The sequence below is a fragment of the Apodemus sylvaticus genome, chromosome 2 (assembly GCF_947179515.1).
Source record: "Apodemus sylvaticus chromosome 2, mApoSyl1.1, whole genome shotgun sequence".
Classification (NCBI taxonomy): Eukaryota; Metazoa; Chordata; class Mammalia; order Rodentia; family Muridae; genus Apodemus; species Apodemus sylvaticus.
This window is the reverse complement of record NC_067473.1, coordinates 180503483-180526637: the sequence shown is the minus strand read 5'-3', so window position 1 is coordinate 180526637 and position 23155 is coordinate 180503483. Positions and strand designations below refer to the sequence as shown.

The window sequence follows — 23155 nt, the reverse complement described above, 5'->3', positions numbered from 1 at the left end:
CTCTCCATTGGCTGCGGCGAGGCCAATAGCACACGTCCTTGTTCGGATGTGCTCCCGACGCCGCACCACGCAGCCAATTAGAGAAGACAATTGCTTGTGATTGGTGGAGGGGGCTGATCCGGAAGGGTGGGTGCTGCAAGCTGGGCGGCGGGAAGGTTTTTACGCGCGGAGCGGCTGACAGGTTCGTGGAGGTGCCGGTTCCTGCGCGTGGGCCGCCGCTGTCGGCCGGGCGGATAGGAGCCGGGCGTCGTCTCTACCGTCGCTTTCAGGAGCCCTGGTCGCCGCAGCATGCGCTTCTGCCTCGTCCTGTGGAGCCTGCTGGGTGGAGGGATGCGCTCAGGGTTAGCGTGCGTTTTCCTTCCGTACTGATGACAGCGGACTTACTGACAGACCTCTTCGTAACTTAATTAATTCTTGGATGTATTTCGTGCTGAGATATCTTTTGCTGTGAAGTTACCTAATTTGGGCAAGGGGCAAGTTTTTGGCAGCAAAGTCCAAAAAAACCATATGAAATAGAGGGAGGGAATGAACTTAGACCGTATCTCTCCTAAACGAAGAGAAAGCGCCCGTTTTTAGGTTCTGGAAAAGGCTTTTTTTTGGGGGGGGGGGGGTAGGCTGTTTAAAAACGTGAAGCGAATCAATCTCTGCCATGATAGAGGCTCTTACAGTCCATGGACAGAATATTATCACTCTAGGAAGTGACAAGGAGAAGCTCTCATACAAGAGGAAGGAGGAGTCCCAACTTTAGCCCACCCTTAAATGTCCATTAGTTTTGTCCTTACTCTTTAATCAAGGCTTATCTGTCTCAATAGCCTTGTACAGGAAGGATACAATTGATAAAGGAAATCAGTTTAAGTGAGAATAGACGGGTGCAGAATCTGTCTTTGGAGAGCACTCTTAGATTTAGCAAATGTAAAATTAAGCAATATATAGCACACTTTCAAATGTTTGTTTTTATGTAATAGTGACAGTTTGTCATTGAGCAAAAACGTTGTTCACAACAGTTCATGAACACAATGAGATCCTGGCTCCTAACACAGAAAACTAAAACACCACCCCTAATAACAGCCAGTGTTCTGAGCATGAAATGACTTTAAAATTAGCAAACTATCAAAACTTAACTATCAAAACTTAAACAGGTAGAAAACCTAAAATCTTGCAAGAGAATTTTGGGCAGGTTACACACCTACCCAAATAATTACTAAAAATACAAAAGTAAGCAAAAATTTAACATGCTTTCTAATTTTGTTTTTATGTAATGGCTACAGGTTGTCATTGAGCAAAAAAAAAAAAAATTGTTCATAACAGTTTGGGGAAGTAGATATTCAGGCCTAAGTTTTAATCATTAAATTTTAATATGTTATGTTTTCTTCCAGGTTTAACTGTCCCAGATTCTTTTAAGCCAATAGAGCACTAGTGTGCCCCTCAACCCCCTCTGCAAGTGAGCAGATTTTATAGAGAAAGGAGTAAGCTCCCTGCAGAAGAGAGGAGGTTCTGAGAATTACCTACTTAGAATACTAGTTTCTTTTAAGGAGGCATTTAATTGTAACTCTCTAAAGCAAGTTTGCAGTAAACTGCCAAGTAGTTTATTTATCCAGCTATCCATTTATTTAATTTTTAAAAAATGTATCCTTATTTGTAAGATGAGTCCTGCCAGGCGTGGCTGTACATGCCTTTAGTTTCACTACCTGGGAGGCAGCCCTCCTCCCCCAGTTTTTAAGTCAGATAGAAAGCCATAGAGGAACAGTGTGTTGCTAAGGTACACATAGACCTGGGGGCAGAACTATGTAATATTCGGCCTTTTGGCTTTATCACTTTGCAACTGTAGGCTATTTGGTGAGTGTTGTTGACATTCTATTTAGCACCAATGTCTATAAGATTTTTTAAAAATTATATTGCTTTGTAACTTTTTTGTATATAATAGTGACAGATTGTCATTGAGCATTATTAATAGTATTGGTTTTGTTTAGTTTTTGTTTTGTGGTGCTAGAGATTAAACTCATGATCCTGTAGAGCCGAACATGCTAAAGCCAAAAGGCAAAGCCAGCAGAGCTAAAACATTAGAGAGTGGAGAAAGGTGTATTGCCCTCAGGAGGCCAGGAGAAGGGAATCGTTTTGAAAATAATGCTCTCCAGGAACAAAGGAAGGGAGAGGAATGGTTAGGATGACCTCATATTCATATGGGGCAGGAGCATTGGGAAGGTTCCATTCCTCTGCATACTCAGTTTGCACCATAACAGTTTTTGCTGATAGTTGTGGAGACTTGGGAAGTGTATTGCACAGGCCTCTGCCCCTGAAGATACCTGCTTGGCTTAGTCACTAATGCCTGTGCATGCTAACAGGACCTCTGCCAGCCCAACAGTATTGCTGGTAGACATGTTACTGTGTTTGTTCTTTCACTTTAGGAGGACATTTGGATCTCCGGTTCAGTTTTAGAATGGCATCCATCTCAGGTTAGTGGATGCAATTATTCCTTGCATGTTACTGTTTTTCTACTTTGATTTGTTTTTTGATTAAAAAAGTTAGAAAAATCTTGATTCTAGAAATGATTTTTTTTTAAAAAACTGCTTTATTAATATGCACAACAGAATATCCCTTGTGAGTACTAGTAAACAGACAGGTCACGAGTGATCAGAGCATCCTCACTGTGTAGCTGTCATTGCTGTCCATCTCTAGAACTTCGGCATCACCCAGATGGGTGCCGGTCCATAAAACTCTTCCTACTTCCTTCCTCGTTCTGAACTTGACCTGTTTAGGGGCATTATACACAGGGTGTTGTCTAACCTCATGCGGCATAAAGTCTACAAGGTAATGCATGTCAAAGGATAAAGTATTTTTCCCCTTTAATGCCAATGATGTTCTATTGTATGTAATATGCCGTGCTATGGTTTGTTTGTCTAATTATTGTTGAATAGTTGATATTTTATTTTTTTAACCAAATTTGACAACTTGAGTTTAGTAGAGCATGAGCATGTGTGTGTGTGTATGTGTGTGAGAATATAAGTGTACATGTGCCACAGCATTATGTAGAGGGTAGAGTAAGATCTCTTTCCACCAGATTATAGGGCTAGAACTCAGGCCATCAGGCAAAGTAGAGCAAACATTACCACTCACTAGCCATCTCTAGTTTTTTTGAATGTGTACCTAGGGTTGGATCTACTGATGAAATGGTAATCTTGCATTTAATGCTTTGAGGAGCTGGTGCTGTTTTGCACAGTGGTTGCATTGTTTATATTCCCATCAGCAGTGTGTGAGGGCTCTGAGAATGTTTGGATTGATGTCTCGGAGACTGAGACCTTAACAAGGAAGAAAGTATAAATCACTCATAACCTCATTGCTCCAGTTAATATGAACACTAATTGGCACCAGCTTTCTTAGTTTTCAACCACATTTTTAATGATTTGTACAGTTTTGGAATGTGATTTGAAAAAGTAAATATAGAATCCAGATGTGGTACTAAAATTTTTATGATTTAATAGGTTTTATTTCTTCCATTAATTTATTTATTCATTTTACATTCTTGTCCCTCTTCTCTTTCCTCCTCACACAACGCCTGAAATGTGTGACATTGTTTTAAACTGACATCACTTATTTGAACTTTTGGTCCCCACCTCTGACTACATAAAAAGTGCTGCATTGGGATCTACATCTTTATGTGGCTCTCTGAGTAGTGCCGCAAGTTCACAGAAGCAGTTACTTTGGTGCTGACCTCCAAATCAGCTCTCAGTGTGCTGATGTATTTCCTTCCATTGCAGGTTTCACGTGTTCAGACTATGCAGTAATCTAAGCTTTTGCTCTTGGTTTGATTGATGGGTGGCTGGCAAGGACAGGGAACTTTTAAACTAGGATGGTGCTCCAGTCTTTTTGGGAGTGTAATGGTTATGGCAAGCTGCATGCTCCCCTACCAGTTGGGGAAAAAAGATTGAGTTCTATTTAGAAAAACACTCAGAGGGGTTTTTCACCACCACACACCATACACCACACAACAGACATACAGTGTTACAGCTTGCCTAGATGTAAGTGTGGATATATGACCTACATTTTTTGGCTTTGTCAGCTCTCACATCCTGCAGGTTGGTAATCAGTAATACTAATTTGTTTAGATCCTTACATGAGTAGTCTTTACTTCTTGAATAAGATGAGACTAACAGGTGCTGCAGAGCAGAGGTGCAGTGTGGGCGTGGTTGGAGTCCACATCTCATTTTACCTACTGTGACTTAAGCTCTCCCAATGGACTATGATTTAAAGCTAATCAAATAATGGAGTGGATCCATTTTAAAGTTAGTCTGTTTGGTCTAGTGTGCTACCATTTGTTGATCTATACTTGAAGCACCCTCTGAAATTGCCTTTGGTTTGTTGCTTTGTATTTGATAGGAGGAAAACATTTGTTAATGTCAGCTTGGGACATTGTTAGAGTACCTTCACCTGAACCACAAAACAGGAACACTGGTGTGTGACGCACTCTCCTCAACATGCTCTTGAGATGGAGTAGCTGCAGTATGCCCCACGCTCTTGGCCGTGGTCTCCTTTGTGGGTTGTTGAAGTCATTCACTGAGTGTTTACTCTCCCCTCTTGTGACCTGTATCGTAGAGGCTAGCTTTAGAAATAGCATCATTCTGAGTAATGTCTCAGCACCCAGATTTTCATACATTCTTGTCCATCAGGGCTTTGTGGAGGGGTCACAAGTGCTGACTTTATTGCATGGGCAAAATCAGGCAGAATTTGATAACAGAAGCGGAAGTGCCAAAGATGTTGAAAGGATTTATTTTACTGTAGTGGTTAACCCTTACTTGACCATGGGAGGTAGTTAAGCCCTTTTTCTATGTGATATGTGTGCATGGCATTAGGTCTGAGGTGACTGAAAGGCATGCAGAGTGACAAGAGGTGTAGAACCTTGAGAGCAAAGGCAAAACTCTGTGAAAATGGACTGCTAGTTCTTACTACATGACTCACTTGTCAGCTCGAACTGTCACGCAGTTCGGAAGAAGGAGGACACTGTCACAGAGCTGCTGTTCTTGCACACGGCTTGGGTGTAGGTTCAGAGAACTAAAGGAGAACAGGCTCTGGAGGCCAGGCTGCTTTCCTGAGGTTACCTTACAGGAGTTCCATGTCAGGAAGGTGATTAGCTCTGGTCTGACACTGATCTAGATATGTAGATGTGGAAAGAAAGGTTTCTGTTCCAGCTCTAAGATTCAGTTCTCTAGCACTGTTGAGAGAAGGGGGTGCTGGGCAATATAGTTTCAGCCTGGATAGGCAGCACAGCACAGATCCCACCCCTTGGCCTCTGACTTACTTACAAATGAAGGCAGTGGTGCAATCATACTTCTGCTGTGGCACTCTGTCTGTCTGCCTCTCTCTCTCTCTCTCTCTCTCTCTCTCTCTCTCTCTCTCTCTCTCTCACTGATCTTTTGAAATGACTTTTTGTTATTCTCTCAGGGTAGCTACTTCCAAACACTGGGGGACACGATTTGATCACTGAATTCCCTAGAATTTCATGTGTTGTGCTTTGAAATAGTTTGTGTAAAATATGGATATGGTTCCTAAGGCATTTTGTAGATGAAAGTATAGTGGATTTCACAGGCATTTCAGGGAAGGCAAGCCCATGTGCAGAGTGTCTGACTGAGTGAGATATTTGCATCACAGGGGGTTCCAGTGACTCCCTGAGAGGTCGTGGGGTCATGAGGATGATGAGGGGCAAGATCGGCTTGTACCTTTGCTCTTGCCTTCATTTATCACTTGCTTTAGCTCACTTTTTCGTAAGCTGCCTACATGTGGTCTGGGCAATGAGCTTTATGAATTGATGTGCTAATGGTAGGAAGCACAGATAACACAGTAACAGAGTTTCTTGGAAGACTTGGGGCTAGCCACAGATGATTTCAGAAGGAAGGTAATAAGTATCTGTAGAAAATGTGCGCAGCTAGGTGTGATGACACACATCTGTGATTTCCAGATTAGAGAAGCTGAGTGAGGAGTATTATAAGTTCAAGGCCAGCCTGAGTATGTCAGTGAGACCCTTTCTCAGAATAGAAAGAGGACTTGATCTGTAGGTTAGGGGTGAAATGCTTGTGTGGTCTCCCTGAAGTCCTAGGTGCTGCACTGCAGAGATAAAACAACAGTAAAGTTGTATGTGTGATTGTGGGAGTTAGGTAGGTAGTGGTTGCTGTGACAACTGCAAGGAAGGGAGATAGGTTACAGAGCGTGGGAAGGTAAGGATGTGCTCAGGCCTGCGTGGGTGGGCTGCATCCTGTAGGATAAGCTGGTTCTCAGGAGGATTCATCTGATGCTCACTGGGACTTGCATCACTGCTGTCTTGTCAAGGATGCTGTGTCCTGTTGAAGAGCCAAGACCTCAGTTACATAAATTTGCAAACAAACTTACCCCAAATTTCCAGGAACAGAGAGAAGTTGCAGCAGGTACTGCAGGAGCTGGCTTCTGACCCATGGGAACAAGGGGCACCAGCAGATCCCTGACTTGAGCATTCAGGAGCACCTGACCCCATGCCTGGCATCCCAGTGAGAACCTAGCAGCTGCCTCATTTCTTCCCTTCAGACCACAAGATTTTATCCAAGGAAGAGGCATTCAACTACACTGATTACTAAAGCACATGTGATACCAGTAGCTTTAAAGTTTCCCCCACTTCCTTTGATTTGGTATCACAAAGAGCCTCACTGTGATTTGATACTTGAGTTAGTACTTGAATAGTGGAACTTCATCCCGAGGCTTCATAAGTTCGTAGCCATGGTGCTGTAGAGCAGGTTATCACAGCACTGTTTGTCACTTCACACATTCCATCAACTTGCTTGTGGTGATTGGCAGGTTGTTTGTGGTGTTGGAGGTGTTGGTGAGGTTCAGTCGCCAGGTGGCTTGCATGCAGAGATTTAGGAGACTGTTAGACCAGTTCTGTGTGACATCACAAGAATGGCAGCTGTCATTTATTACATGTTTAGCGTCTGCCCAGGGCCCATCACAAACTCCCTACGTGGTCATCCGCTGGCCTTTCCCAACAGTACTTTGGTCTCAGTAAGTGCATATTACAGACATTTGGTAGAAGGGGACATTGACGTGTTGGCTGATGCTTTGCTGAGATCATTCAACTGGGACTACACCCAGGCCTCTGTGACTCCAGAACATGTTCTTAGCCCTCTGCAGAAAGGGGTTTACTCTCCGGCTTGTAATTTAGACAGAGGAATTTCCGGAAACCATAGGGAACCTCACATTGCTCTCTTGTCTCTCCTCTCTCCTCTCCCCAGCGTTAACAGAGGAACTGGAATCCGTATCCAGTGAGCTCCATGCAATTGACATCCAGATTCAAGAACTTACCGAGAGGCAGCAAGAGCTCCTTCAGAGAAAGTCAGTCCTGACAAAGAAAATCAAGCAGTGCTTAGAGGGCCCTACTGCCGAGGCGAGCGGCGACTGCGACGCATCACCAGCTGCATGGAATAAAGAAGGTTTGCCACTCTCCTGCCTTCCGATTGCCTTACTCTAGAAGGAAATCACTCCGTGGATCAGTGTGTACCAGGAGCTAAAGCTGTCTGGCACAGGGAACTTGCAGACAGATAATCATGTGCTGTAATATTTTATATGTAAACTCGAAATTTGGGGTTTTATTTTTTTCTGCATATGGTCTTAGTAGTAAACATCAGTATCAAAAAAAAAAAAAAAAAAGAATAGTATATCAGCTAAACTTTTAAGCACTAACTAAAACAAAAAGTTATCCAAACACTACCCAAACAGACCCTGCCCCTTGGTTTTTTGTTTGTTTGTTTGTTTGTTTTTTCTTTCTGAGACTCAATCTTTAACCCTGGCTGTTCTGAAACTCATGTAGACCAGTTTGGCCTCCAATGCACAGAGATCCAACTGCTTCCTGGATGCCTGGATTAAATGCATGTGCCACCACACCCAACCCAACAAACCATTCTTAATTTAAAGTCTTGAATGAAGAGCTAGAAAGATGGCTCAGTGTTTAAGAGCTCAGATTGCTGGATTTGGTCTCAGTGCTTTCACGGTTGCTCAACCATCTGTAACTCGGGTTCTAGGGTATAAAACACCTTGTTCTGCTTAGTCTCTGAAGCATCAAGCCCTCCCAGGGAACACAGACATACTTGCAAGCAGATACCCATATATACATACAAACAAATAGAAACTGTTGGACAAAACATACTTATTATTAAATTTAGTGAAATATTTCAGGAAATGACAATTTTGTATATGTGTGGAGATTATTTTCAGTCCCGGTCTCTAAATGCAGAACATTTACCCCAGGAGTCCACAGTTGAATTCTGTTCATGCGTGCTTGGTGTTGCAGCTCTGTGAGCTCTTTAGTCACCACGGACTGTCCTCCTCGTGCCCTCCTTCACGCCTGCTGAGTTTCAGTTGTTGGCAAGTGTTTACATTAGCTTCTGATGTAATAATGGTAAATCAGTCACTATCCTTTGTTTGGCTACTTAGTTATACAAATTACAAAATTATTATAAACGTTTGATGGTTCATAAATATTAAAAGTTTTATGTACTTCTGTGATTTGTATATATTCTGGTAGCTTTATGTGGAAAGCAACTATTCACATCTCATTTACAGTCTTGATCCTTCTAATCGGTTTAGCTTATTTTTCTTTTTCTAGATTTTCCCTGGTCCGGAAAGGTAAAAGATGTGCTGCAAAATGTTTTTAAACTGGAAAAGTTCAGACCTCTGCAGCTGGAAACCGTCAATGTCACCATGGCCAGAAAGGACATCTTTCTTGTCATGCCCACAGGAGGAGGGAAGAGCTTGTGTTACCAGCTGCCAGCGCTGTGCGGAGACGGTAAGTACAGGGAGATGTGGTTGATGGGACTCGCACTCAGGCCTCACCAGATGGTTTTTATCTGCTCACTTATCAGTAACAGGTATTACTACCATGGCCACATGGGAGAAAGAGCTTAGGATTCAGGTGGGCTGCAGTGGGAGGAAGCATGGGGTGAGACAGCTCTGGGCCAGGTGAGCTAGCCCGCCCTATGCAAATGCCTCAGAACCCACCAGAGTGAAGTGTGTCCTCCCAAGTGGCATGGCAGAGAGGAAGGCTCTGACTGATACCTGAAGCCAAGAGAAGGAGGAACTTGCAGAAAGCTGCGGGATAGAGCAGCTCAGGAGGATAGTCAGGAGAGTGCTGTGATTAGTGCAGGACTAGGAGAGATGGGAGGGGCAGTAACTCAGATGGCTGCTGGCAGAAGGTCACATAAGACCAGGACCTGAAAGTTAGGTTAGAGGCTGGGAATAGTCTTTGACCTTGGCTATGAATTTAGCTGGAGCTGGCGTGGAGCCCAGACAGCAAAGGTCTTAGTGAGTGACTAGAAGTCGAGCTTCTGAGGGTGGGGTGCTCTCGAAAAAAATACCTATGAGGAAAGGGGAGCAGTATTTGTCTGCTCAGTGTCTTAGACTGGACAGTTTATAGGTAACTGAAGTTCATCACTCACAGTTCTGGAGCCCTTGGAGGCCAAGACCAAGATGGCAGCAGATCTGATGTCTAGAATGGACTGGTTCCTCAGATGTACATCCTCTTGTCATAGGGCCAGCCCCTGGATCCTTGTCTACTGGGACACTGATCCCAGGCCTCAGCCTTCCAGACTTACTCTCTTAATCCAAGGGCTGTGCTTGGCACACCATCCCAGTGCTTATTAGGTTCCAGCGAGGATTTCAGGGTTCAAGGGTTCAGACCGCTGTAGGCATCTTGGTTTCTGACAGATGGGGGCATGACAGTGTTTAAGGCTGTTGAGTGCCTGTTCCTAATGAGGAGGAAGGCGAAGGTGTGGGAGAGAGAGTAACAGAGCAAGAGCCCTCGTAAGGTCGCAGCGTGCGTCAGTGTATTTAAATCTGACTCTTGGAACAGAGTGGAAGTGTAACCATGTGTCATTTCAGCAGCACACAGCACCTCGCACACTAAGAGTTCTTCAGTCACCGTACTGCTCACTGGTTTGCGCTCAGGCTGCTATCTGATGCGAAAAATGAAGGCCACATGTGCCTGCCACCCTGAGCAGCACAGGCTGTGTTCTTTTGGACAGCTTTGACTCTTTCCCTGGTACGACTGACCATTTAGTACTAAGCCTGGTGTATGGTATTTCATTGAGATTTTCTATACTGGTTGTTAAAGAGGGTAACAAATTAAAAATAGTAAAATGTGTTTCTATAGGATTGAAGAAAGGTAGAAATTTGTTTTCTTTTAAAAAGTACTTATTGAGTTTTTAATGTGTGTGAGTGTACATCTGTGTCTACATGCCTGAGCTCAGAAGAGGCACTGGATCTTCTGAAACTAGAGTTACAGATGGTTGTGAACCACCGTGTGCTCGGAATTGAATCCGGGTACTGTAGGAGAGTCTGCTCTTGACTGCCAAGCCAGCACAGGGATTCTTCTTATATTTTATTTACTTGCCTTACAGTCATTTTACTTGGTCATTTATTTTGCCCATCTTTATTACTTGAATTGGTAAATCTGCATTGATAGCTGTCTGAATAATAGGCAGGAGGGCCTGCCGGGGGCAGAGAGTGACTACTTCAGCGCACTGTGGTGGCAGTGGAGAGATGAAAGAACGCTGTGGTTTTGTGTTTCTCTTTTAGGGTTTACACTTGTGATTTGCCCACTCATCTCTCTTATGGAAGATCAGCTGATGGTTTTAAAACAGTTGGGAATCTCAGCTACTATGTTGAATGCTGCTAGCTCTAAGGTATGGTAGTGTTTAGTTTTTCAAATGTAAAGAAAAAAAAGTTTGGGTTTTCAGATGTAAAATCTTGACTGATGTGGCAGTCTCACCTGCATCTGAGTTGCCTATAAGGTGTAAACCCTAAATACTATGTCAGGAGCCGCAGGCCTCTGCTCACAGCCTAGTATTGGACACTGTCTATTTTTGTGTGCCCCATGAATTAACAGTGCCTGTTCTTACTTACAAAGATACAAAAACACAAACCATGAAAAGCTCCAGTATTTTATGACACATAAGTCAGAGTTTATGGGTTCCTTGTCCATAGTAAACTTGTTGGAAACAGGGAGCTTACTCTGTTAGGTACTGCTTCAGTCCTGCAGCAACTGACTTAGTGCTCACGAAGACTGCACGCCACACGACAGCCCTGCTCCTGTCTGCCCTTCACAGGAAGCATTTGCTAACATGTTCTGTTATGTAGTATAAAAGCAAGGAGACCAGGGAGATGGTTCCGTAGTGCAGTGCTTGCAGCACGAGGCAGCCTGAGTTTAATGAGGGACAAGAAGCTCCCTGGCGCTTGCCCGTGCTCAGCTAGCCTGCTTTAACTGATGCGTGCCTCAGTGCGAGAGCGTGTCTCAAAAAGATAAGGTGGGCATATGAAGGAGGAGTGGTCACTCTGTGGCCTCTGATGTCGACTCCATGTAAACATGCACACACACACACATACATAGCAAGGAAGAACCTTTAATTGTGCAGCCTGTTGTAATACAGAAGATGAGTTACTAAGAGCACATGTGTGTGGGGTAGACTATCTTACCGTTTCTGCAGGGCAGACCACTTCCGGCTGTGCTTGTAAATTCTGATTTGGAATTCTTTACAAATGCAAATGGATGCTATTCTCCAGCTGTACCCTTAGCCTCTTGACTTATTCCTACGAGCAAATCCCAGGCCTCATGTTTTAATTGTAGATTTTTTTTTAGTGTATAACTCTTACTGTTGCTTTGCCGTGTTACACTTACTCGTGTGTCAGTGGAGTAGCATGGACATGCCACAGTGCCTGCACAGGTGGCGGTCAGAGGACAACCTGCAGGAGTCACTCTCTCCTTCTGCCATGTGGATCCTCCCTGAGGACCGAACTCAGGTTGTCAAGTCTGGCAGTAGGTTCCTTTGCCTGCCCAGCCATCTTGCTAGCCCCTGTGCATACCTCTAATGAAGAGAAAAAAGAAAGCACAGTGCAACTCTTCTCATTCAGTTTAAAATATTAATACTTACAACGTTTAATGGTAAGTGTACCCAAGAGCCTACATATTTAAATGGGAATTTGATAACTTCATTAAATTAGCTATTAAAACAGCTAGTTTTGTTCGCAGGTGTATAATTATAAATTTAATGAGTAAATTTGTAAAACCTACCATTATGGCCACAGCTACTGTATTTGGTTCACATTTTGGGTTTTATTATTAATAATTTAAAATTATACACATTTTTTATTATTGACACATTCACGTTTCTTCCTCCTTTTTTGCCAAGTGACTGATTTTTATCTTCAGCACTCTGGATGTGAGTCACTAAGACACTGCTTGCACAGCTGCCACAGAGCTTCCCCGAGGTAGGGCCTCAGTTTTAGTGAGCCGGCATCTGCCAATGGAAGAGCCTTGGGCTGCTGCCCTTCTGTTGCTTTGCAGTAAAGAACACCAGTTTTTTGCTTAGAATCATTGGTCCACCAACTTGACTCTACTCTGATAGTTTTTATTTTGTCTTTAATAGGAACATGTAAAATGGGTGCATGCTGAAATGGTGAATAAAAACTCCCAGTTAAAGCTGATTTATGTGACTCCAGAGAAAATTGCAAAAAGCAAAATGTTCATGTCAAGACTGGAGAAAGCCTATGAAGCTGGGAGACTGACTGGAGTCGCAGTGGACGAAGTGCATTGCTGCAGTCAGTGGGGCCACGACTTCAGGCCTGGTACGGATGCTTGCCCTGAGGCCTGCGTTCTCGGTGTCATCGTGGAGGGAGGGCCTGCCTTGTTCAAACTGTCCGCTCATGGAGTGGTTGCTCACTTCCTCTGCCCTTCGTTCACTATTGCAGCACCTTAGCCTCGTGTCAGCCTGTGAGATACATGCCTGCTAGCCCTCCCACATTCCTTCTTTTTCCTAGTGATTGAGGAGTTTGTAGGACTTTAAAGGTATTCTCATCTTTCTGGGTTTTCAGTATACCACCCAGCTCAGAGAAGCTGAAGTTTGATGAGACATTTTAGTAATACTTTAGCTGCCAACCTAATCCTGACAACATCCTGGAGAGGGTTACTCAGAATTGTTTTATTAAAACAAAACAAAACAAAACAAAACAAAACAATCTAGGCTAGGGTGAATGATTGCCATGCAAATGTGTGGGCTGTGTTTGAGTCTCCAGGATCCATGTAACTCAGCACTTTTGTGTGAAGATGGGAGGGACGGTCCCCAGGGGCTTGCAGACCAGCCTGCCTGCTGTGTACAGCACAGTAGCCACAGCAGAAGAGATCTTGCTTTAGAGTAAGTGAGGAATCAACACCTAAGGGGGTCACTGACATCTGACATATGCCCACACATACATCCTACATACATGCATGTACACAAATATACACACACCACATTATTACTATTATTGTTGCTGTTTTTGAGACAGGGTCTCTGTGTGGTCCTGGTACTCGATATGTATGTAGACCAAGCTGGCCTTGTGCTCACAGAGACCTACTTGCCTCTGCCTCCTGAGTGTGGGAATTAAAGGCGTGTGTAAGCACACTTGGCTACAGTTTTAGATTAAGAATTCCTAGTCCCTGGCCGTACCTACTTTTCCTTCTGCGATGTTTCACTCTCAAGGACTTCCTGGGTCAGGCTGCTCATCTGTCGTGGGTTCCATGGTTCCCCCGTGCAGTCTCTGGGTTGTAGTCATGGTCTCTGCTGCATTTGCCCTGGACTGTCACTCTTGTGCAAGCCCGCATCAGGTGGGGGGGGGGGGGGGTCATTTCACCGCTGTCTGCATGGCTGCACTGCTTACACTGCAGATCAGCTTTCCATCAGTCAGCCGGTTATCCCTTTAGCTGGCCACAGTCCTTCTAGCAGGTTGCACCTATCAGTACTTGAGTTTTAGTTTCTCAGAGTGGTTCACTACAGTCACCTCTTACTGTGACACTTTCTTCCTTGTTTACTGTCATGTAACAAACACTATTGAATTTCTTACTTTTCTAATTTTTTGTCTCTCATTTTTTTTTTCTTAAATACCAGTGTTTTCTAGAGTTCTATTTTATCTGTCTTTATCTTTCTTTTCTTTACCTTTCTTTAGTGACAGTGATCTTATGACCCAAAGACTAATATATATACACAACTCCTCAGGCAGTCATGTACTCCTCGGTGGTCACAGGGCTCTCTCGGCACCCAGCATTTCCCACCACATTTCTTTTTCAGTTTCTTGCAAGCATTTTAAGTACTGAAGGGGAGTGAAGGACCACTCTTGTCATGACTCGTACCTGTGTGTGGCAGATACGAGTCTGAATGGTGTCTCTGAAGTAGGTTCTTCCCAAAGGCTTGGCCTTACCACTGCTTAGCTTCTGCTCTGAACTGATGCTCCTGAAGGGTACCAGGTGGTAGGATTGCTGCTGATCACACGGATGACTGATGGCTTCTTCTAGCTGTTTGCAATAGAGTCAAGTGCTCTGATTATCTCATTGTCTAACAAGTATACCACAGTCCATAGCTTGATAGCATGCCTAGTGTCCCTTACTGCGTGACATTTTCTGGGGCCATCACAGCTATTTACCCCAAATAAAGAAAGTAAGGACATAAGAAACAGTTGTACACAAGTCCAGGTTGGTAAGGCGATGGGATTTTCATTACTTACAGGTGTGTGGCTGACTCACGGATTACACTACTGGAGAGCCTCCCTTCTCCCACTAATTGCTTACTTATATAAGCTCATAGAAATGCCTTTTCAGTCATGTGAGTTTCCTCAGCCTGAGTGGCCTTCCAGGAATGTTTCAGTCATGAGGAACGAGTTGCCTAGCACCTGCTTTCAACAGGGAATAAATGTGACCTCTCACGAACATTATATCTGAAGAAAAGTGCAGCAAAGCCTGAATTCAGGAAGTGTCAGGCCTTCAAATTTAGTTATATCCAAGTCTGCAAGTAAAATGAGGTGGCTGTCCCCCATCTGGGATGTTAAGGATCTGACCTACTCTTTCTCTAAGGGACAGTGTCATCTTTTTCAGATTATAAGGCACTCGGCATCTTAAAGCGCCAATTTCCCAACACCTCACTGATTGGGCTGACTGCAACAGCAACCAACCATGTTTTGAAGGATGCACAGAAAATCCTGTGTGTGGAAAAGTGTTTGACTTTTACAGCATCTTTCAACCGACCAAATCTTTATTATGAGGTACACAGAGGTTATACTTCATTGTGTTTATGACATAGTGACTTAATATAAACAGTTTTAATGTCATGAAGTAATTATTAGGACATTAATAAGTCAGTGTTTTAGTTTATCTGTGTCTTGTATAGCATGATCCACATTAGGCTAAATAGAAAATAATCCTGTGTTAAATGATACTGTCTTTTATATACAATATGAACAAGTAGGGCATGTTTGCTAGATTCTTTCTTGCATAGGGTGGAGAGCAAGGACGGCTGAAACCAAGAGCTCCACTGATATCTGTGTCACTAAATCATAGAAATATAAATATACTTGAATGAGTTTGCCAGCATTTCCCTTACGGATTTTATCTGATACATACATATACTTGAAGGTAAAATATCCCAGTGGCTTTCCAGATTCTTTCAAGCTGTTTTAAGGACAGATTTAATCTTTGCATTTTCATTGTCTCCATACTGTGCTTCATGTTTTTACTAAAGCATCAGACAATAGAGAAGCCTCCCTCTTCACAAGTTACCTGCTGTTTCTGTGCCTCCTCATCTCTGGCGGATTAGGGTCTGAAAATCAAGGAGAGGGGCTAGATAGAGGCAGGGATAGGTCAGATGGGTGAGTCCTGGGAGGCCAGAAAGAGTGTGACAGGAAGAGACACTACCCAAGAGGGAACTCAGCACACTGCAGAGGTTGTTAGCAGGTACAACTTGGATGGCCCTGGTGAGTCTACTTTTTAATGAGATGGCTTTTTGTAGGTTCGGCAAAAGCCCTCAAGTGCTGAAGACTTTACTGAGGATATTGTAAAGCTAATTAATGGACGGTACAAAGGACAATCAGGTAATTTGTAAAGCAAATCAACTTGGGGAAGATTTTCATAGAATTTATGAAATGACATGATCCCTCTAGTGATATATGACTGACACCAGAAAATGAGGTCAAATCGATTCACTTGGTCTGGGAAGCTCTGTGTGACATCCCTGTCACAGTTGGAGTGAAAGTTGCCTGCTTTGCCTCCCGTGGAGTAGATGACAATGCTAAGTACTGTTGACAAGTTAGTATCTGCTGTATATCTCACTGAGTGAGCCTCAACATTCTGAAGATACAAGACACAGTATCTTACAGGAAGGAAGGGCACAGTACCTTACAGGAAGGGCACAGTACCTTACAGGAAGGGCACTGTCCTTCCTTAGCAGGTGAAGGAGGGCAAAGTTGGAACATCTGTTTCTGAATCTAGGACTAAGGGTCACACCAGTGGTACTGAGTCTGGTGTCCCTTCAGCACTGCCCTCCAGATTGTTAGTAGAGAGTACTAGTACCCGTCAAAGGAATTTCCGAGCCAAGTAAATCTGAGAGAGGCTCCAGCTGTTGTTCCTCCTTGAGGGTGTGCCGGCACACTTGGGCTGTGGCCACTCCTGGAGATGGAAAGGTGCAGCATACCAAGGCACTTTATTCAGACTCAGTCTTTACACCATCTTATGGGATTTACATCAGTCTAAGAAGTGCTGTGTAGTGGGGTAAAGTTGCAGGTGGCTCAGGCTCATTTCTGTTTCTGGCAAGCTCTGTATGAAGCCTTGGATTATACCCAACAGTAAGTATGTGCTCAGGGGCTTGGGACTTTTACAACTCCTTTTTCCTTTCTGCCCTGTAATTGTTCAGTGTCTTGAGCATGAAAGTGACCTGCATATGTATCTAATACTTGGCCATATTTTACTACAGGAATCATATACTGTTTTTCTCAGAAAGACTCTGAACAAATTACCATTAGTTTGCAGAAGTTGGGAATTCATGCAGGCACTTACCATGCCAATATGGAACCAGAAGATAAGACGAAGGTTCATACACAATGGTCAGCCAATGAGCTTCAGGTTAAGTATATGTAGTTTTTGAAAGCGTAAGTTTAAGTTATTAAAAAGTTTTAAATAACTTAACTGACCAAATCTTAATACATTTTAGGTGGTAGTGGCAACAGTTGCATTTGGCATGGGAATTGATAAGCCAGACGTGAGGTTTGTCATCCATCATTCAATGAGCAAATCCATGGAGAATTACTATCAAGAGAGTGGGCGTGCCGGTATGTAGGCTTCCAATCCAGAGGTAATCTCAGGAGGCTCTATAGAGGATGTGTTTAAGAAGCCTGAGTTTTTAATACTTGTTTTTAGGTACCAACTTTTAGAACAAGTCTTCCTAAAAGTCAGATTTATACTTATTTTTATACATTCTGTTGGGATGTTAAAAATTGTATCTCATGTGTTGTAAGATAAGATGTTCATGTCTGCCGTTGGAATTCTTATTTAGTAGATTCACAAGTACAACCAAAATAAGGGAACTACTCATGGACATTCTTTTTTCTATATCAACAAACTGATTTTTGATGAGCCTTTTTATAGCCATTTAAAATCCCCAGGGTAGCTCTTGAAGATTAACTTCACATATAAAAACTTCTATCTGTATTGAGAAACTCTGTCAGCCAATTGATGTATTTTTGCATGTTCTGAATTTTTAAAAGCAATGATGCAATCCCAAGATTCCTCAAAGCACAGGTCGCGATGACTCGAGAGCAGACTGTATTCTGTATTATGGCTTTGGAGACATCTTCAGGATCAGCTCGATGGTGGTCATGGAGAATGTGGGACAGCAGAAGCTGTATGAGATGGTGTCATACTGCCAGAACATCAGCAAGTGAGTCAGTCCCCTGCCTCCGTGTAACGTGCCATATGTCGTGTGGCAGTTGAGTACCTGCTGAATACACTGCTGGTAATACTGGAGAACACTGGTAATACTGGAGATGCCTGCAGTGGGACAGCCCTGGACCCCTGACTGCCTTTAGCTAAGCAAAGACACTGTTTGTTTTTGAGGGGATCCTCAAGGCCAGTCTGTTGAAGGTTATGAATGACGCCTTTTCCCCTCGGCTCGGTGTTTAGCTGTCTGTAGTGATTGTGGGAAGGCATTCAGGAAGATAGGCATTTAGAACTGAAGTTCAGACAAGTCCATTCATCCTGGTTATGAGTCACTGAATAATCCAGGGTGGAGCCAAGTTTCTCATTAGGAAATACATGGCAGTCTCTGCCCACAGCACTCAGCTCCCTGGAGGCCCTGAGGTCTTGACATCCTGTGTCTTATTCTGTCACACATAGACGAGCTCAGAAGTGTTGAAGCAAGCTGTGCCTGTCAGTGATAAAATGGTATTTGCTTTCCAACTGATGCCTCAGTAGTCAAAGGAAAGAGAAGGTGAAAATGTCTTTAAAAGTTCAGGAGACTTCTATGAAGACTGTTTTCAGATTTAGCCTAAAATATAAGAAACTACTTCACCATCAAACATTCTCCTCAAAGTGAGACAATGTCTGAAGCAGTGGCTGTCAACACATTGCTGGTAGAATAGGAGCCACATGAGACTCCTTGAGTGGGTCCACGTAGTCATGGGCCCTTAAGTGGCAGAGGGAGTAGAGAGGTCTGTTTGTTGAGAGAAGACTGAGCTCACAGTTGATAGCTCTGAAGGTGGATGGGGCCAGGAACCAAGGAGAGTGGGCAGCCTCTAGAAAGTATTAAGGGCAGAGACTAGGGCTTCCAGAAACATCCAGCTTGCTATCGTTACTTTGACACCAAGATGTAAGATACTACACTTGTGAGATCCCAGTCACTGCACCTGTGGGACTGTTGCTCAGCAGTAGGAAGCCAGCAGGGTATGTATGGACTCTGAAGCAGTCTGAAAACTGGGCTAGATGAGCGAGTAACTTCTCTCTCATGTGTCTGCAGGTGTCGCCGTGTGCTAATAGCACAGCATTTTGATGAAGTGTGGAATGCAGACGCCTGTAACAAAATGTGTGACAACTGCTGTAAAGACGTTTGTAAGCTTGTTTATTGTTTTAGACTCTTGACAGGCTAAATGCAGTGAGGGCTTCATGTGGGAAGGTTAGACCCTCCAAACACATTGAAAAGAAAAACTGATAAGAATTTTCCAGATTCAAAACTGATACAAATCATTGAAAACAAAGGTAGGTCAAATGTGTATGACACATTTTATATTGCTATACTGGGGGCAGCACATTTTAAAAGAAGTTAGAATTCTTCCAAATAGAAATATTGTTAGATAAGGAAAGACAATCTCTAGTACTTCAGTCTTTGTTCTTGGTCAGTCGATTATCACAGTACAGGAACCCATGTCCTGGTGCTGTGTTCTTGAGAAGCTGGACTGACCAGGGTTCTGATGCTGCAGTGGATGGTCTCCGGACTTTTAACTTGATAGCTATAAACACTGATTTACCAGTTCAGAAGTCTATCTTATAGAGACCAAACTGACATGAATCCAACGTTAAGTCAGAATGCTAAGTCTTAGATTTGGGGATTTGTACTTAGAAAGTTCTCTAGGAGTCCAGTCTGGCTTTCCTGGTATGTGTGATGAGCGGAATCAGATAAGAGAGTGAGGAGCACTTTGCCCTGCAGTGCTCACCTCCTAGTGACGTCTGACAGACACCTGTTACTGGAGCACACTTCCTTCTTTGATAGTCAGGTCATTTTCTTTACATTACCACAATCCCTACATGTGATTTAGGAACAGAATTTGATCTGGTGAGAAAGCTTTGAACACCCAGGTCTTAACTCTGAGCACATTAAATAAAGTATGTGTAAGGGGCCCATAGTGGTAACTGAGCCGGTTTAACCAGAGCTGGCTTCCTGCCCTCACCTGTGGATCCCAGTTGCCCATCATGTCTGCCCTTGCAGTGTTTGAGAAGAAGAATGTGACCCAGCACTGCCGAGACCTGATCAAGATTCTGAAGCAGGCTGAAGGACTTAATGAAAAGCTCACCCCACTGAAGCTGATTGATGCTTGGATGGGAAAGGGAGCAGCCAAGTTCAGAGTGGCTGGCGTCGTTGCCCCGCTCCTTCCCCGAGAAGACCTGGAGAAAATCATCGCACATGCTCTGCTGCAGCAGTATCTCAAGTACACAGCCCATTTGTCTTCTGTGTTTTCCAGTTCCTTCCATTGTAATTGGAGCAGAGTGAACTGCTTTACAGTCATTTGATGTGAAGTATTATAGAAACAGTTTACCTAAGTCTTAGACCTTGATCAGAAAGTCAGAAAAGTTAAAACAAACCTATATCCTTTAAGGATTGTATTTGTGCTTGTCGAGTGTGTTTTTTTCTGTCAGTGTTTTAAAAATGTTTTCTGTGACTCCTTCAAGTTTTCTGTGGCTCTATTTTTCTACAGAGAAGACTACAGTTTCACAGCTTATGCCACCATCTCGTACCTGAAGGTGGGACCCAGAGCTAGTCTTCTCAGCAACGATGCCCATGCTGTCACTATGCAAGTGAAGAGGTCCACACAGAACAGCGTCAGGGTAACTGGCTATTCATTTTCAGTGTGTGCCTGAGGCCTGTGGGCTTTTCTGTAGTTCTTTACTAGGTTTGGTTAGACACAAATGATGTCAGTTTTCTTCCTGTGCTTTGATATTGGACAGATAAGAGTACAGGGCTTTAGACTGGCCTGGTATAGAGTGGGGGGGGGGCGGGGGGACTATAACCACTTGGAATGTGAGCACTGCAGATTAAAGTCTTAACCCCACAAGATACTTCCCTCATAATACTGGGAAGTCTCTGCTGGAGCCCATTACTAAGACTTAGTAATTGAAGTCCTTCCTGTGACCCTGACAACCGGAGAACCATCCCCTAGACTGATTCCTCCCTTCTAGTGGAGAGGACCTATTTCTGTGAACTGTCCTCTGACATCTATGGTATGCATATATGCACACAACAAACAAGTAAAAATGTCAAAATAAAGTCTGCGTTCCAGAGGTAGCAGGCCCGTTAACTGAGTGCTGTGGCAGCCTCTGGGAACTGCATGTCCTCTCCAGCGTGCCTGCTATGCTGGCATGGACTCACCCTTTACAACATCTTCTCTTACTAAAGACAGTTGCCCATATTTGAGTAGAAATATGTAGATAGGAACCAGGCTATTCTGGGACGTCTGAGCTCATGAGAAAAGGTTACCATGAGGTTACCAGGGTGCTGCTGTCATTCTGTTGCAGGCTGCAGCCTCTGAAGCTTCTCAGTTGGAGGAAGTGGATTCGACGGGGGAAGAAAAAAGCTCAGGTAACTTCCAGAAGTCTAAAAGCAGGCTTCAGCCACCTGGCTCTAAGAACGCAGGCGCTAAGAAAAGAAAACTTGATGATGTTTGAGTGTGACTTAATCATGTAAAATCTCACTGTTTATGTATGTTTATGTCTGGGTCATTTTTATAATCAGCTATAATTTTTGAAAAAACTTTGTTTTATACATATAAAGCTGTATTTTCAGAGCTTACCTTATACAATAATGAAAAATACAACTTTTATGTAAAGTTGTCTAAATGTAATATATTTCACATTAAGTCCACATAACTTTTGTCAGCCGTTTGCCTTGCTGTAACTAGCTGTTATCTTCTGATGTGACTCTCCTTTAAAGCAGTACTATGCTGACATGGGCTCACCTTTCCGAGTGGGTGACATTTTAAGCTGAGCAATGTAGACGACTTCTGGTGAGAAAAGCTGCTGTTATAATTCAGATAAAAACAATAAGTCATCAATACCGAGTGTATCAGCAAGAAGGTTCTGCACATTCTAAGTAAATCAAGACAGCCAGCCTCCTGACCCCAGCCTGACTGGTGCACCTGTATGAGTCAGGTTTATTGTCAACTCTGTATTAGGAATGTTCTTCTGCAAATTAGTCATTAAATGAATTCATCCTAAGAATTTTGTTTATTTCTTTCCAACCCCGAATCTAGCTTCTGCCTTCTCTACTGCCCATTCACTGTGTGGCTGTTTTCCCATGTACTTTCTTTTATCCTTATTTTGTACTTTGTATTCCTGAAGAGATTCCAATTTCAGTCAAAATAATCCTCTATATCAATATTTGGATCTAGGAGATCCTCCCCGTATGATGAAAGGTCCATTTGGTTTAAAATTAAATTTTCAAATGTTTCCTCTAAGTCAGTTTCACCAATTAAGACAGCTCCCATCATGCGTCCGTTCTGCATGACGACTTTGACATACTCTTGTCCTCTGGTGCATCTCAGCATTAACTCATGATCTGAGCCCAGGCCTTGGGCGTTGTATCTTCCCAGCAACACAACCTGCATCACAATGAAAATAATTTTTATGAGCAGCTCCCTCCAACTACCCCAAATAACATAATATCCAAGTTATCTGGGTCATGTTAATTTAGACAGAAAAAACTATTCCTCACAGTTACAGTGGGAGGGCTCCAAGGGAAGCATTGGAAAGACATGATACACACTCTGTAGACAATACTGCCACACAGCCTACAGTCATATTAAAAAAGTCTGTGACTATATCATTAATATTCTAACATTAAAAGTAGAAACTATGTGAATGAAGTCTTTATAAGTGATAAGGCTGTCTCATGAATGAGCATACACAAAGTGAACCCACATTTTCCTAGAATCATGGCTTAAAGATTTAATAAACAATTGAGACTTATTGGCACGTCTGGAAAGAAGAGACCTATGTCAGAATGAAGAGAACTGAAAAAGGTAAGTCTGTCAGAGCTCTTGGCTCCTTTATGACGTCTCTCTCTCTCTCTCTGTATACCTGTGTGCTTGTGCCGTGGTGTGTAGGTGCCCATGGAGGTCAGAAGAAGGTGTTAGATCCCCTGGAGTTCTAGGTGGCTATGAGCTCTCTAAAGTGGGAACAACGAACTGAACAAGGACTCAGGTCCTCTCAAGGTTATCAATAATCATTGAGCCATCTTTCCAGTTCCTGAAATGTCATTTTTGACATCACTTAAAGTATAATTATTTGAAAAAAGAGCCATAGTTGCCATACTTTCAAGCCAAAAGGATATCCATTCCCTTGACCATCTTACCTTATAGTTAAAAAACTTTGTGACATGAGCAAACAGTTCAAAGCTGAAATCCATGTCAATAGGATGTCCCATAGTAGCTGCAGCCATGCACTTGGCTGCATAGCACCCCATCTGCCGTGCCTGTGTCCACAATCTCATCTGAAATAGTAGGAAATGGTACTTCTGGTTATCATCTAAAAATGTGTGCGCACTGCACAGGGCATATTTGTGAGCAGGAATATGGGTACATGCAT

The 23155-nt window shown here is 43.2% G+C and overlaps 2 protein-coding genes across 4 annotated transcripts in view; one reads left to right on the top strand and one right to left on the bottom strand.

The window, feature by feature from the left end:
* The first annotated feature begins 118 nt into the window (after positions 1 to 118).
* Recql (RecQ like helicase) lies at positions 119 to 21275 on the top strand. Of its 3 annotated transcripts, none has more exons than XM_052175212.1 (15): positions 119 to 181; positions 2406 to 2453; positions 7251 to 7448; positions 8621 to 8800; positions 10588 to 10694; positions 12435 to 12633; positions 14912 to 15078; positions 15822 to 15903; positions 16782 to 16930; positions 17019 to 17136; positions 17606 to 17744; positions 18819 to 18910; positions 19785 to 20004; positions 20272 to 20401; positions 21089 to 21275. In XM_052175212.1, the coding sequence occupies exons 2-15, from the start codon at positions 2438 to 2440 to the stop codon at positions 21236 to 21238; spliced, it is 1947 nt and encodes a 648-aa protein (XP_052031172.1). In that variant the 5' UTR covers positions 119 to 181; positions 2406 to 2437; the 3' UTR covers positions 21239 to 21275. The 3 variants fall into 3 exon arrangements, with proteins under 3 accessions (XP_052031172.1, XP_052031171.1, XP_052031173.1); XM_052175211.1 differs by having other exon boundaries at positions 139 to 341; XM_052175213.1 differs by having other exon boundaries at positions 139 to 347.
* Positions 21250 to 23155, bottom strand: part of Pyroxd1 (pyridine nucleotide-disulphide oxidoreductase domain 1) — a 19272-nt gene continuing 17366 nt past the window's right edge. The window contains exons 11-12 of the mRNA XM_052175214.1: positions 22923 to 23060; positions 21250 to 22170 (exon numbers count right to left, since the gene is read on the bottom strand). Of these exons, the coding sequence (XP_052031174.1) occupies positions 21922 to 22170; positions 22923 to 23060 (387 nt within the window). The 3' untranslated portion in view covers positions 21250 to 21921. The remainder of the gene's footprint in view (positions 22171 to 22922; positions 23061 to 23155) is intronic.

Coding starts and splice junctions, on each gene's coding strand:
- Recql (XM_052175212.1), top strand. Junction 10,695..12,434: donor TGAATGCTGCTAGCTCTAAG/GTATGGTAGTGT, acceptor TGTCTTTAATAG/GAACATGTAAAATGGGTGCA. Junction 20,402..21,088: donor CCACACAGAACAGCGTCAGG/GTAACTGGCTAT, acceptor ATTCTGTTGCAG/GCTGCAGCCTCTGAAGCTTC.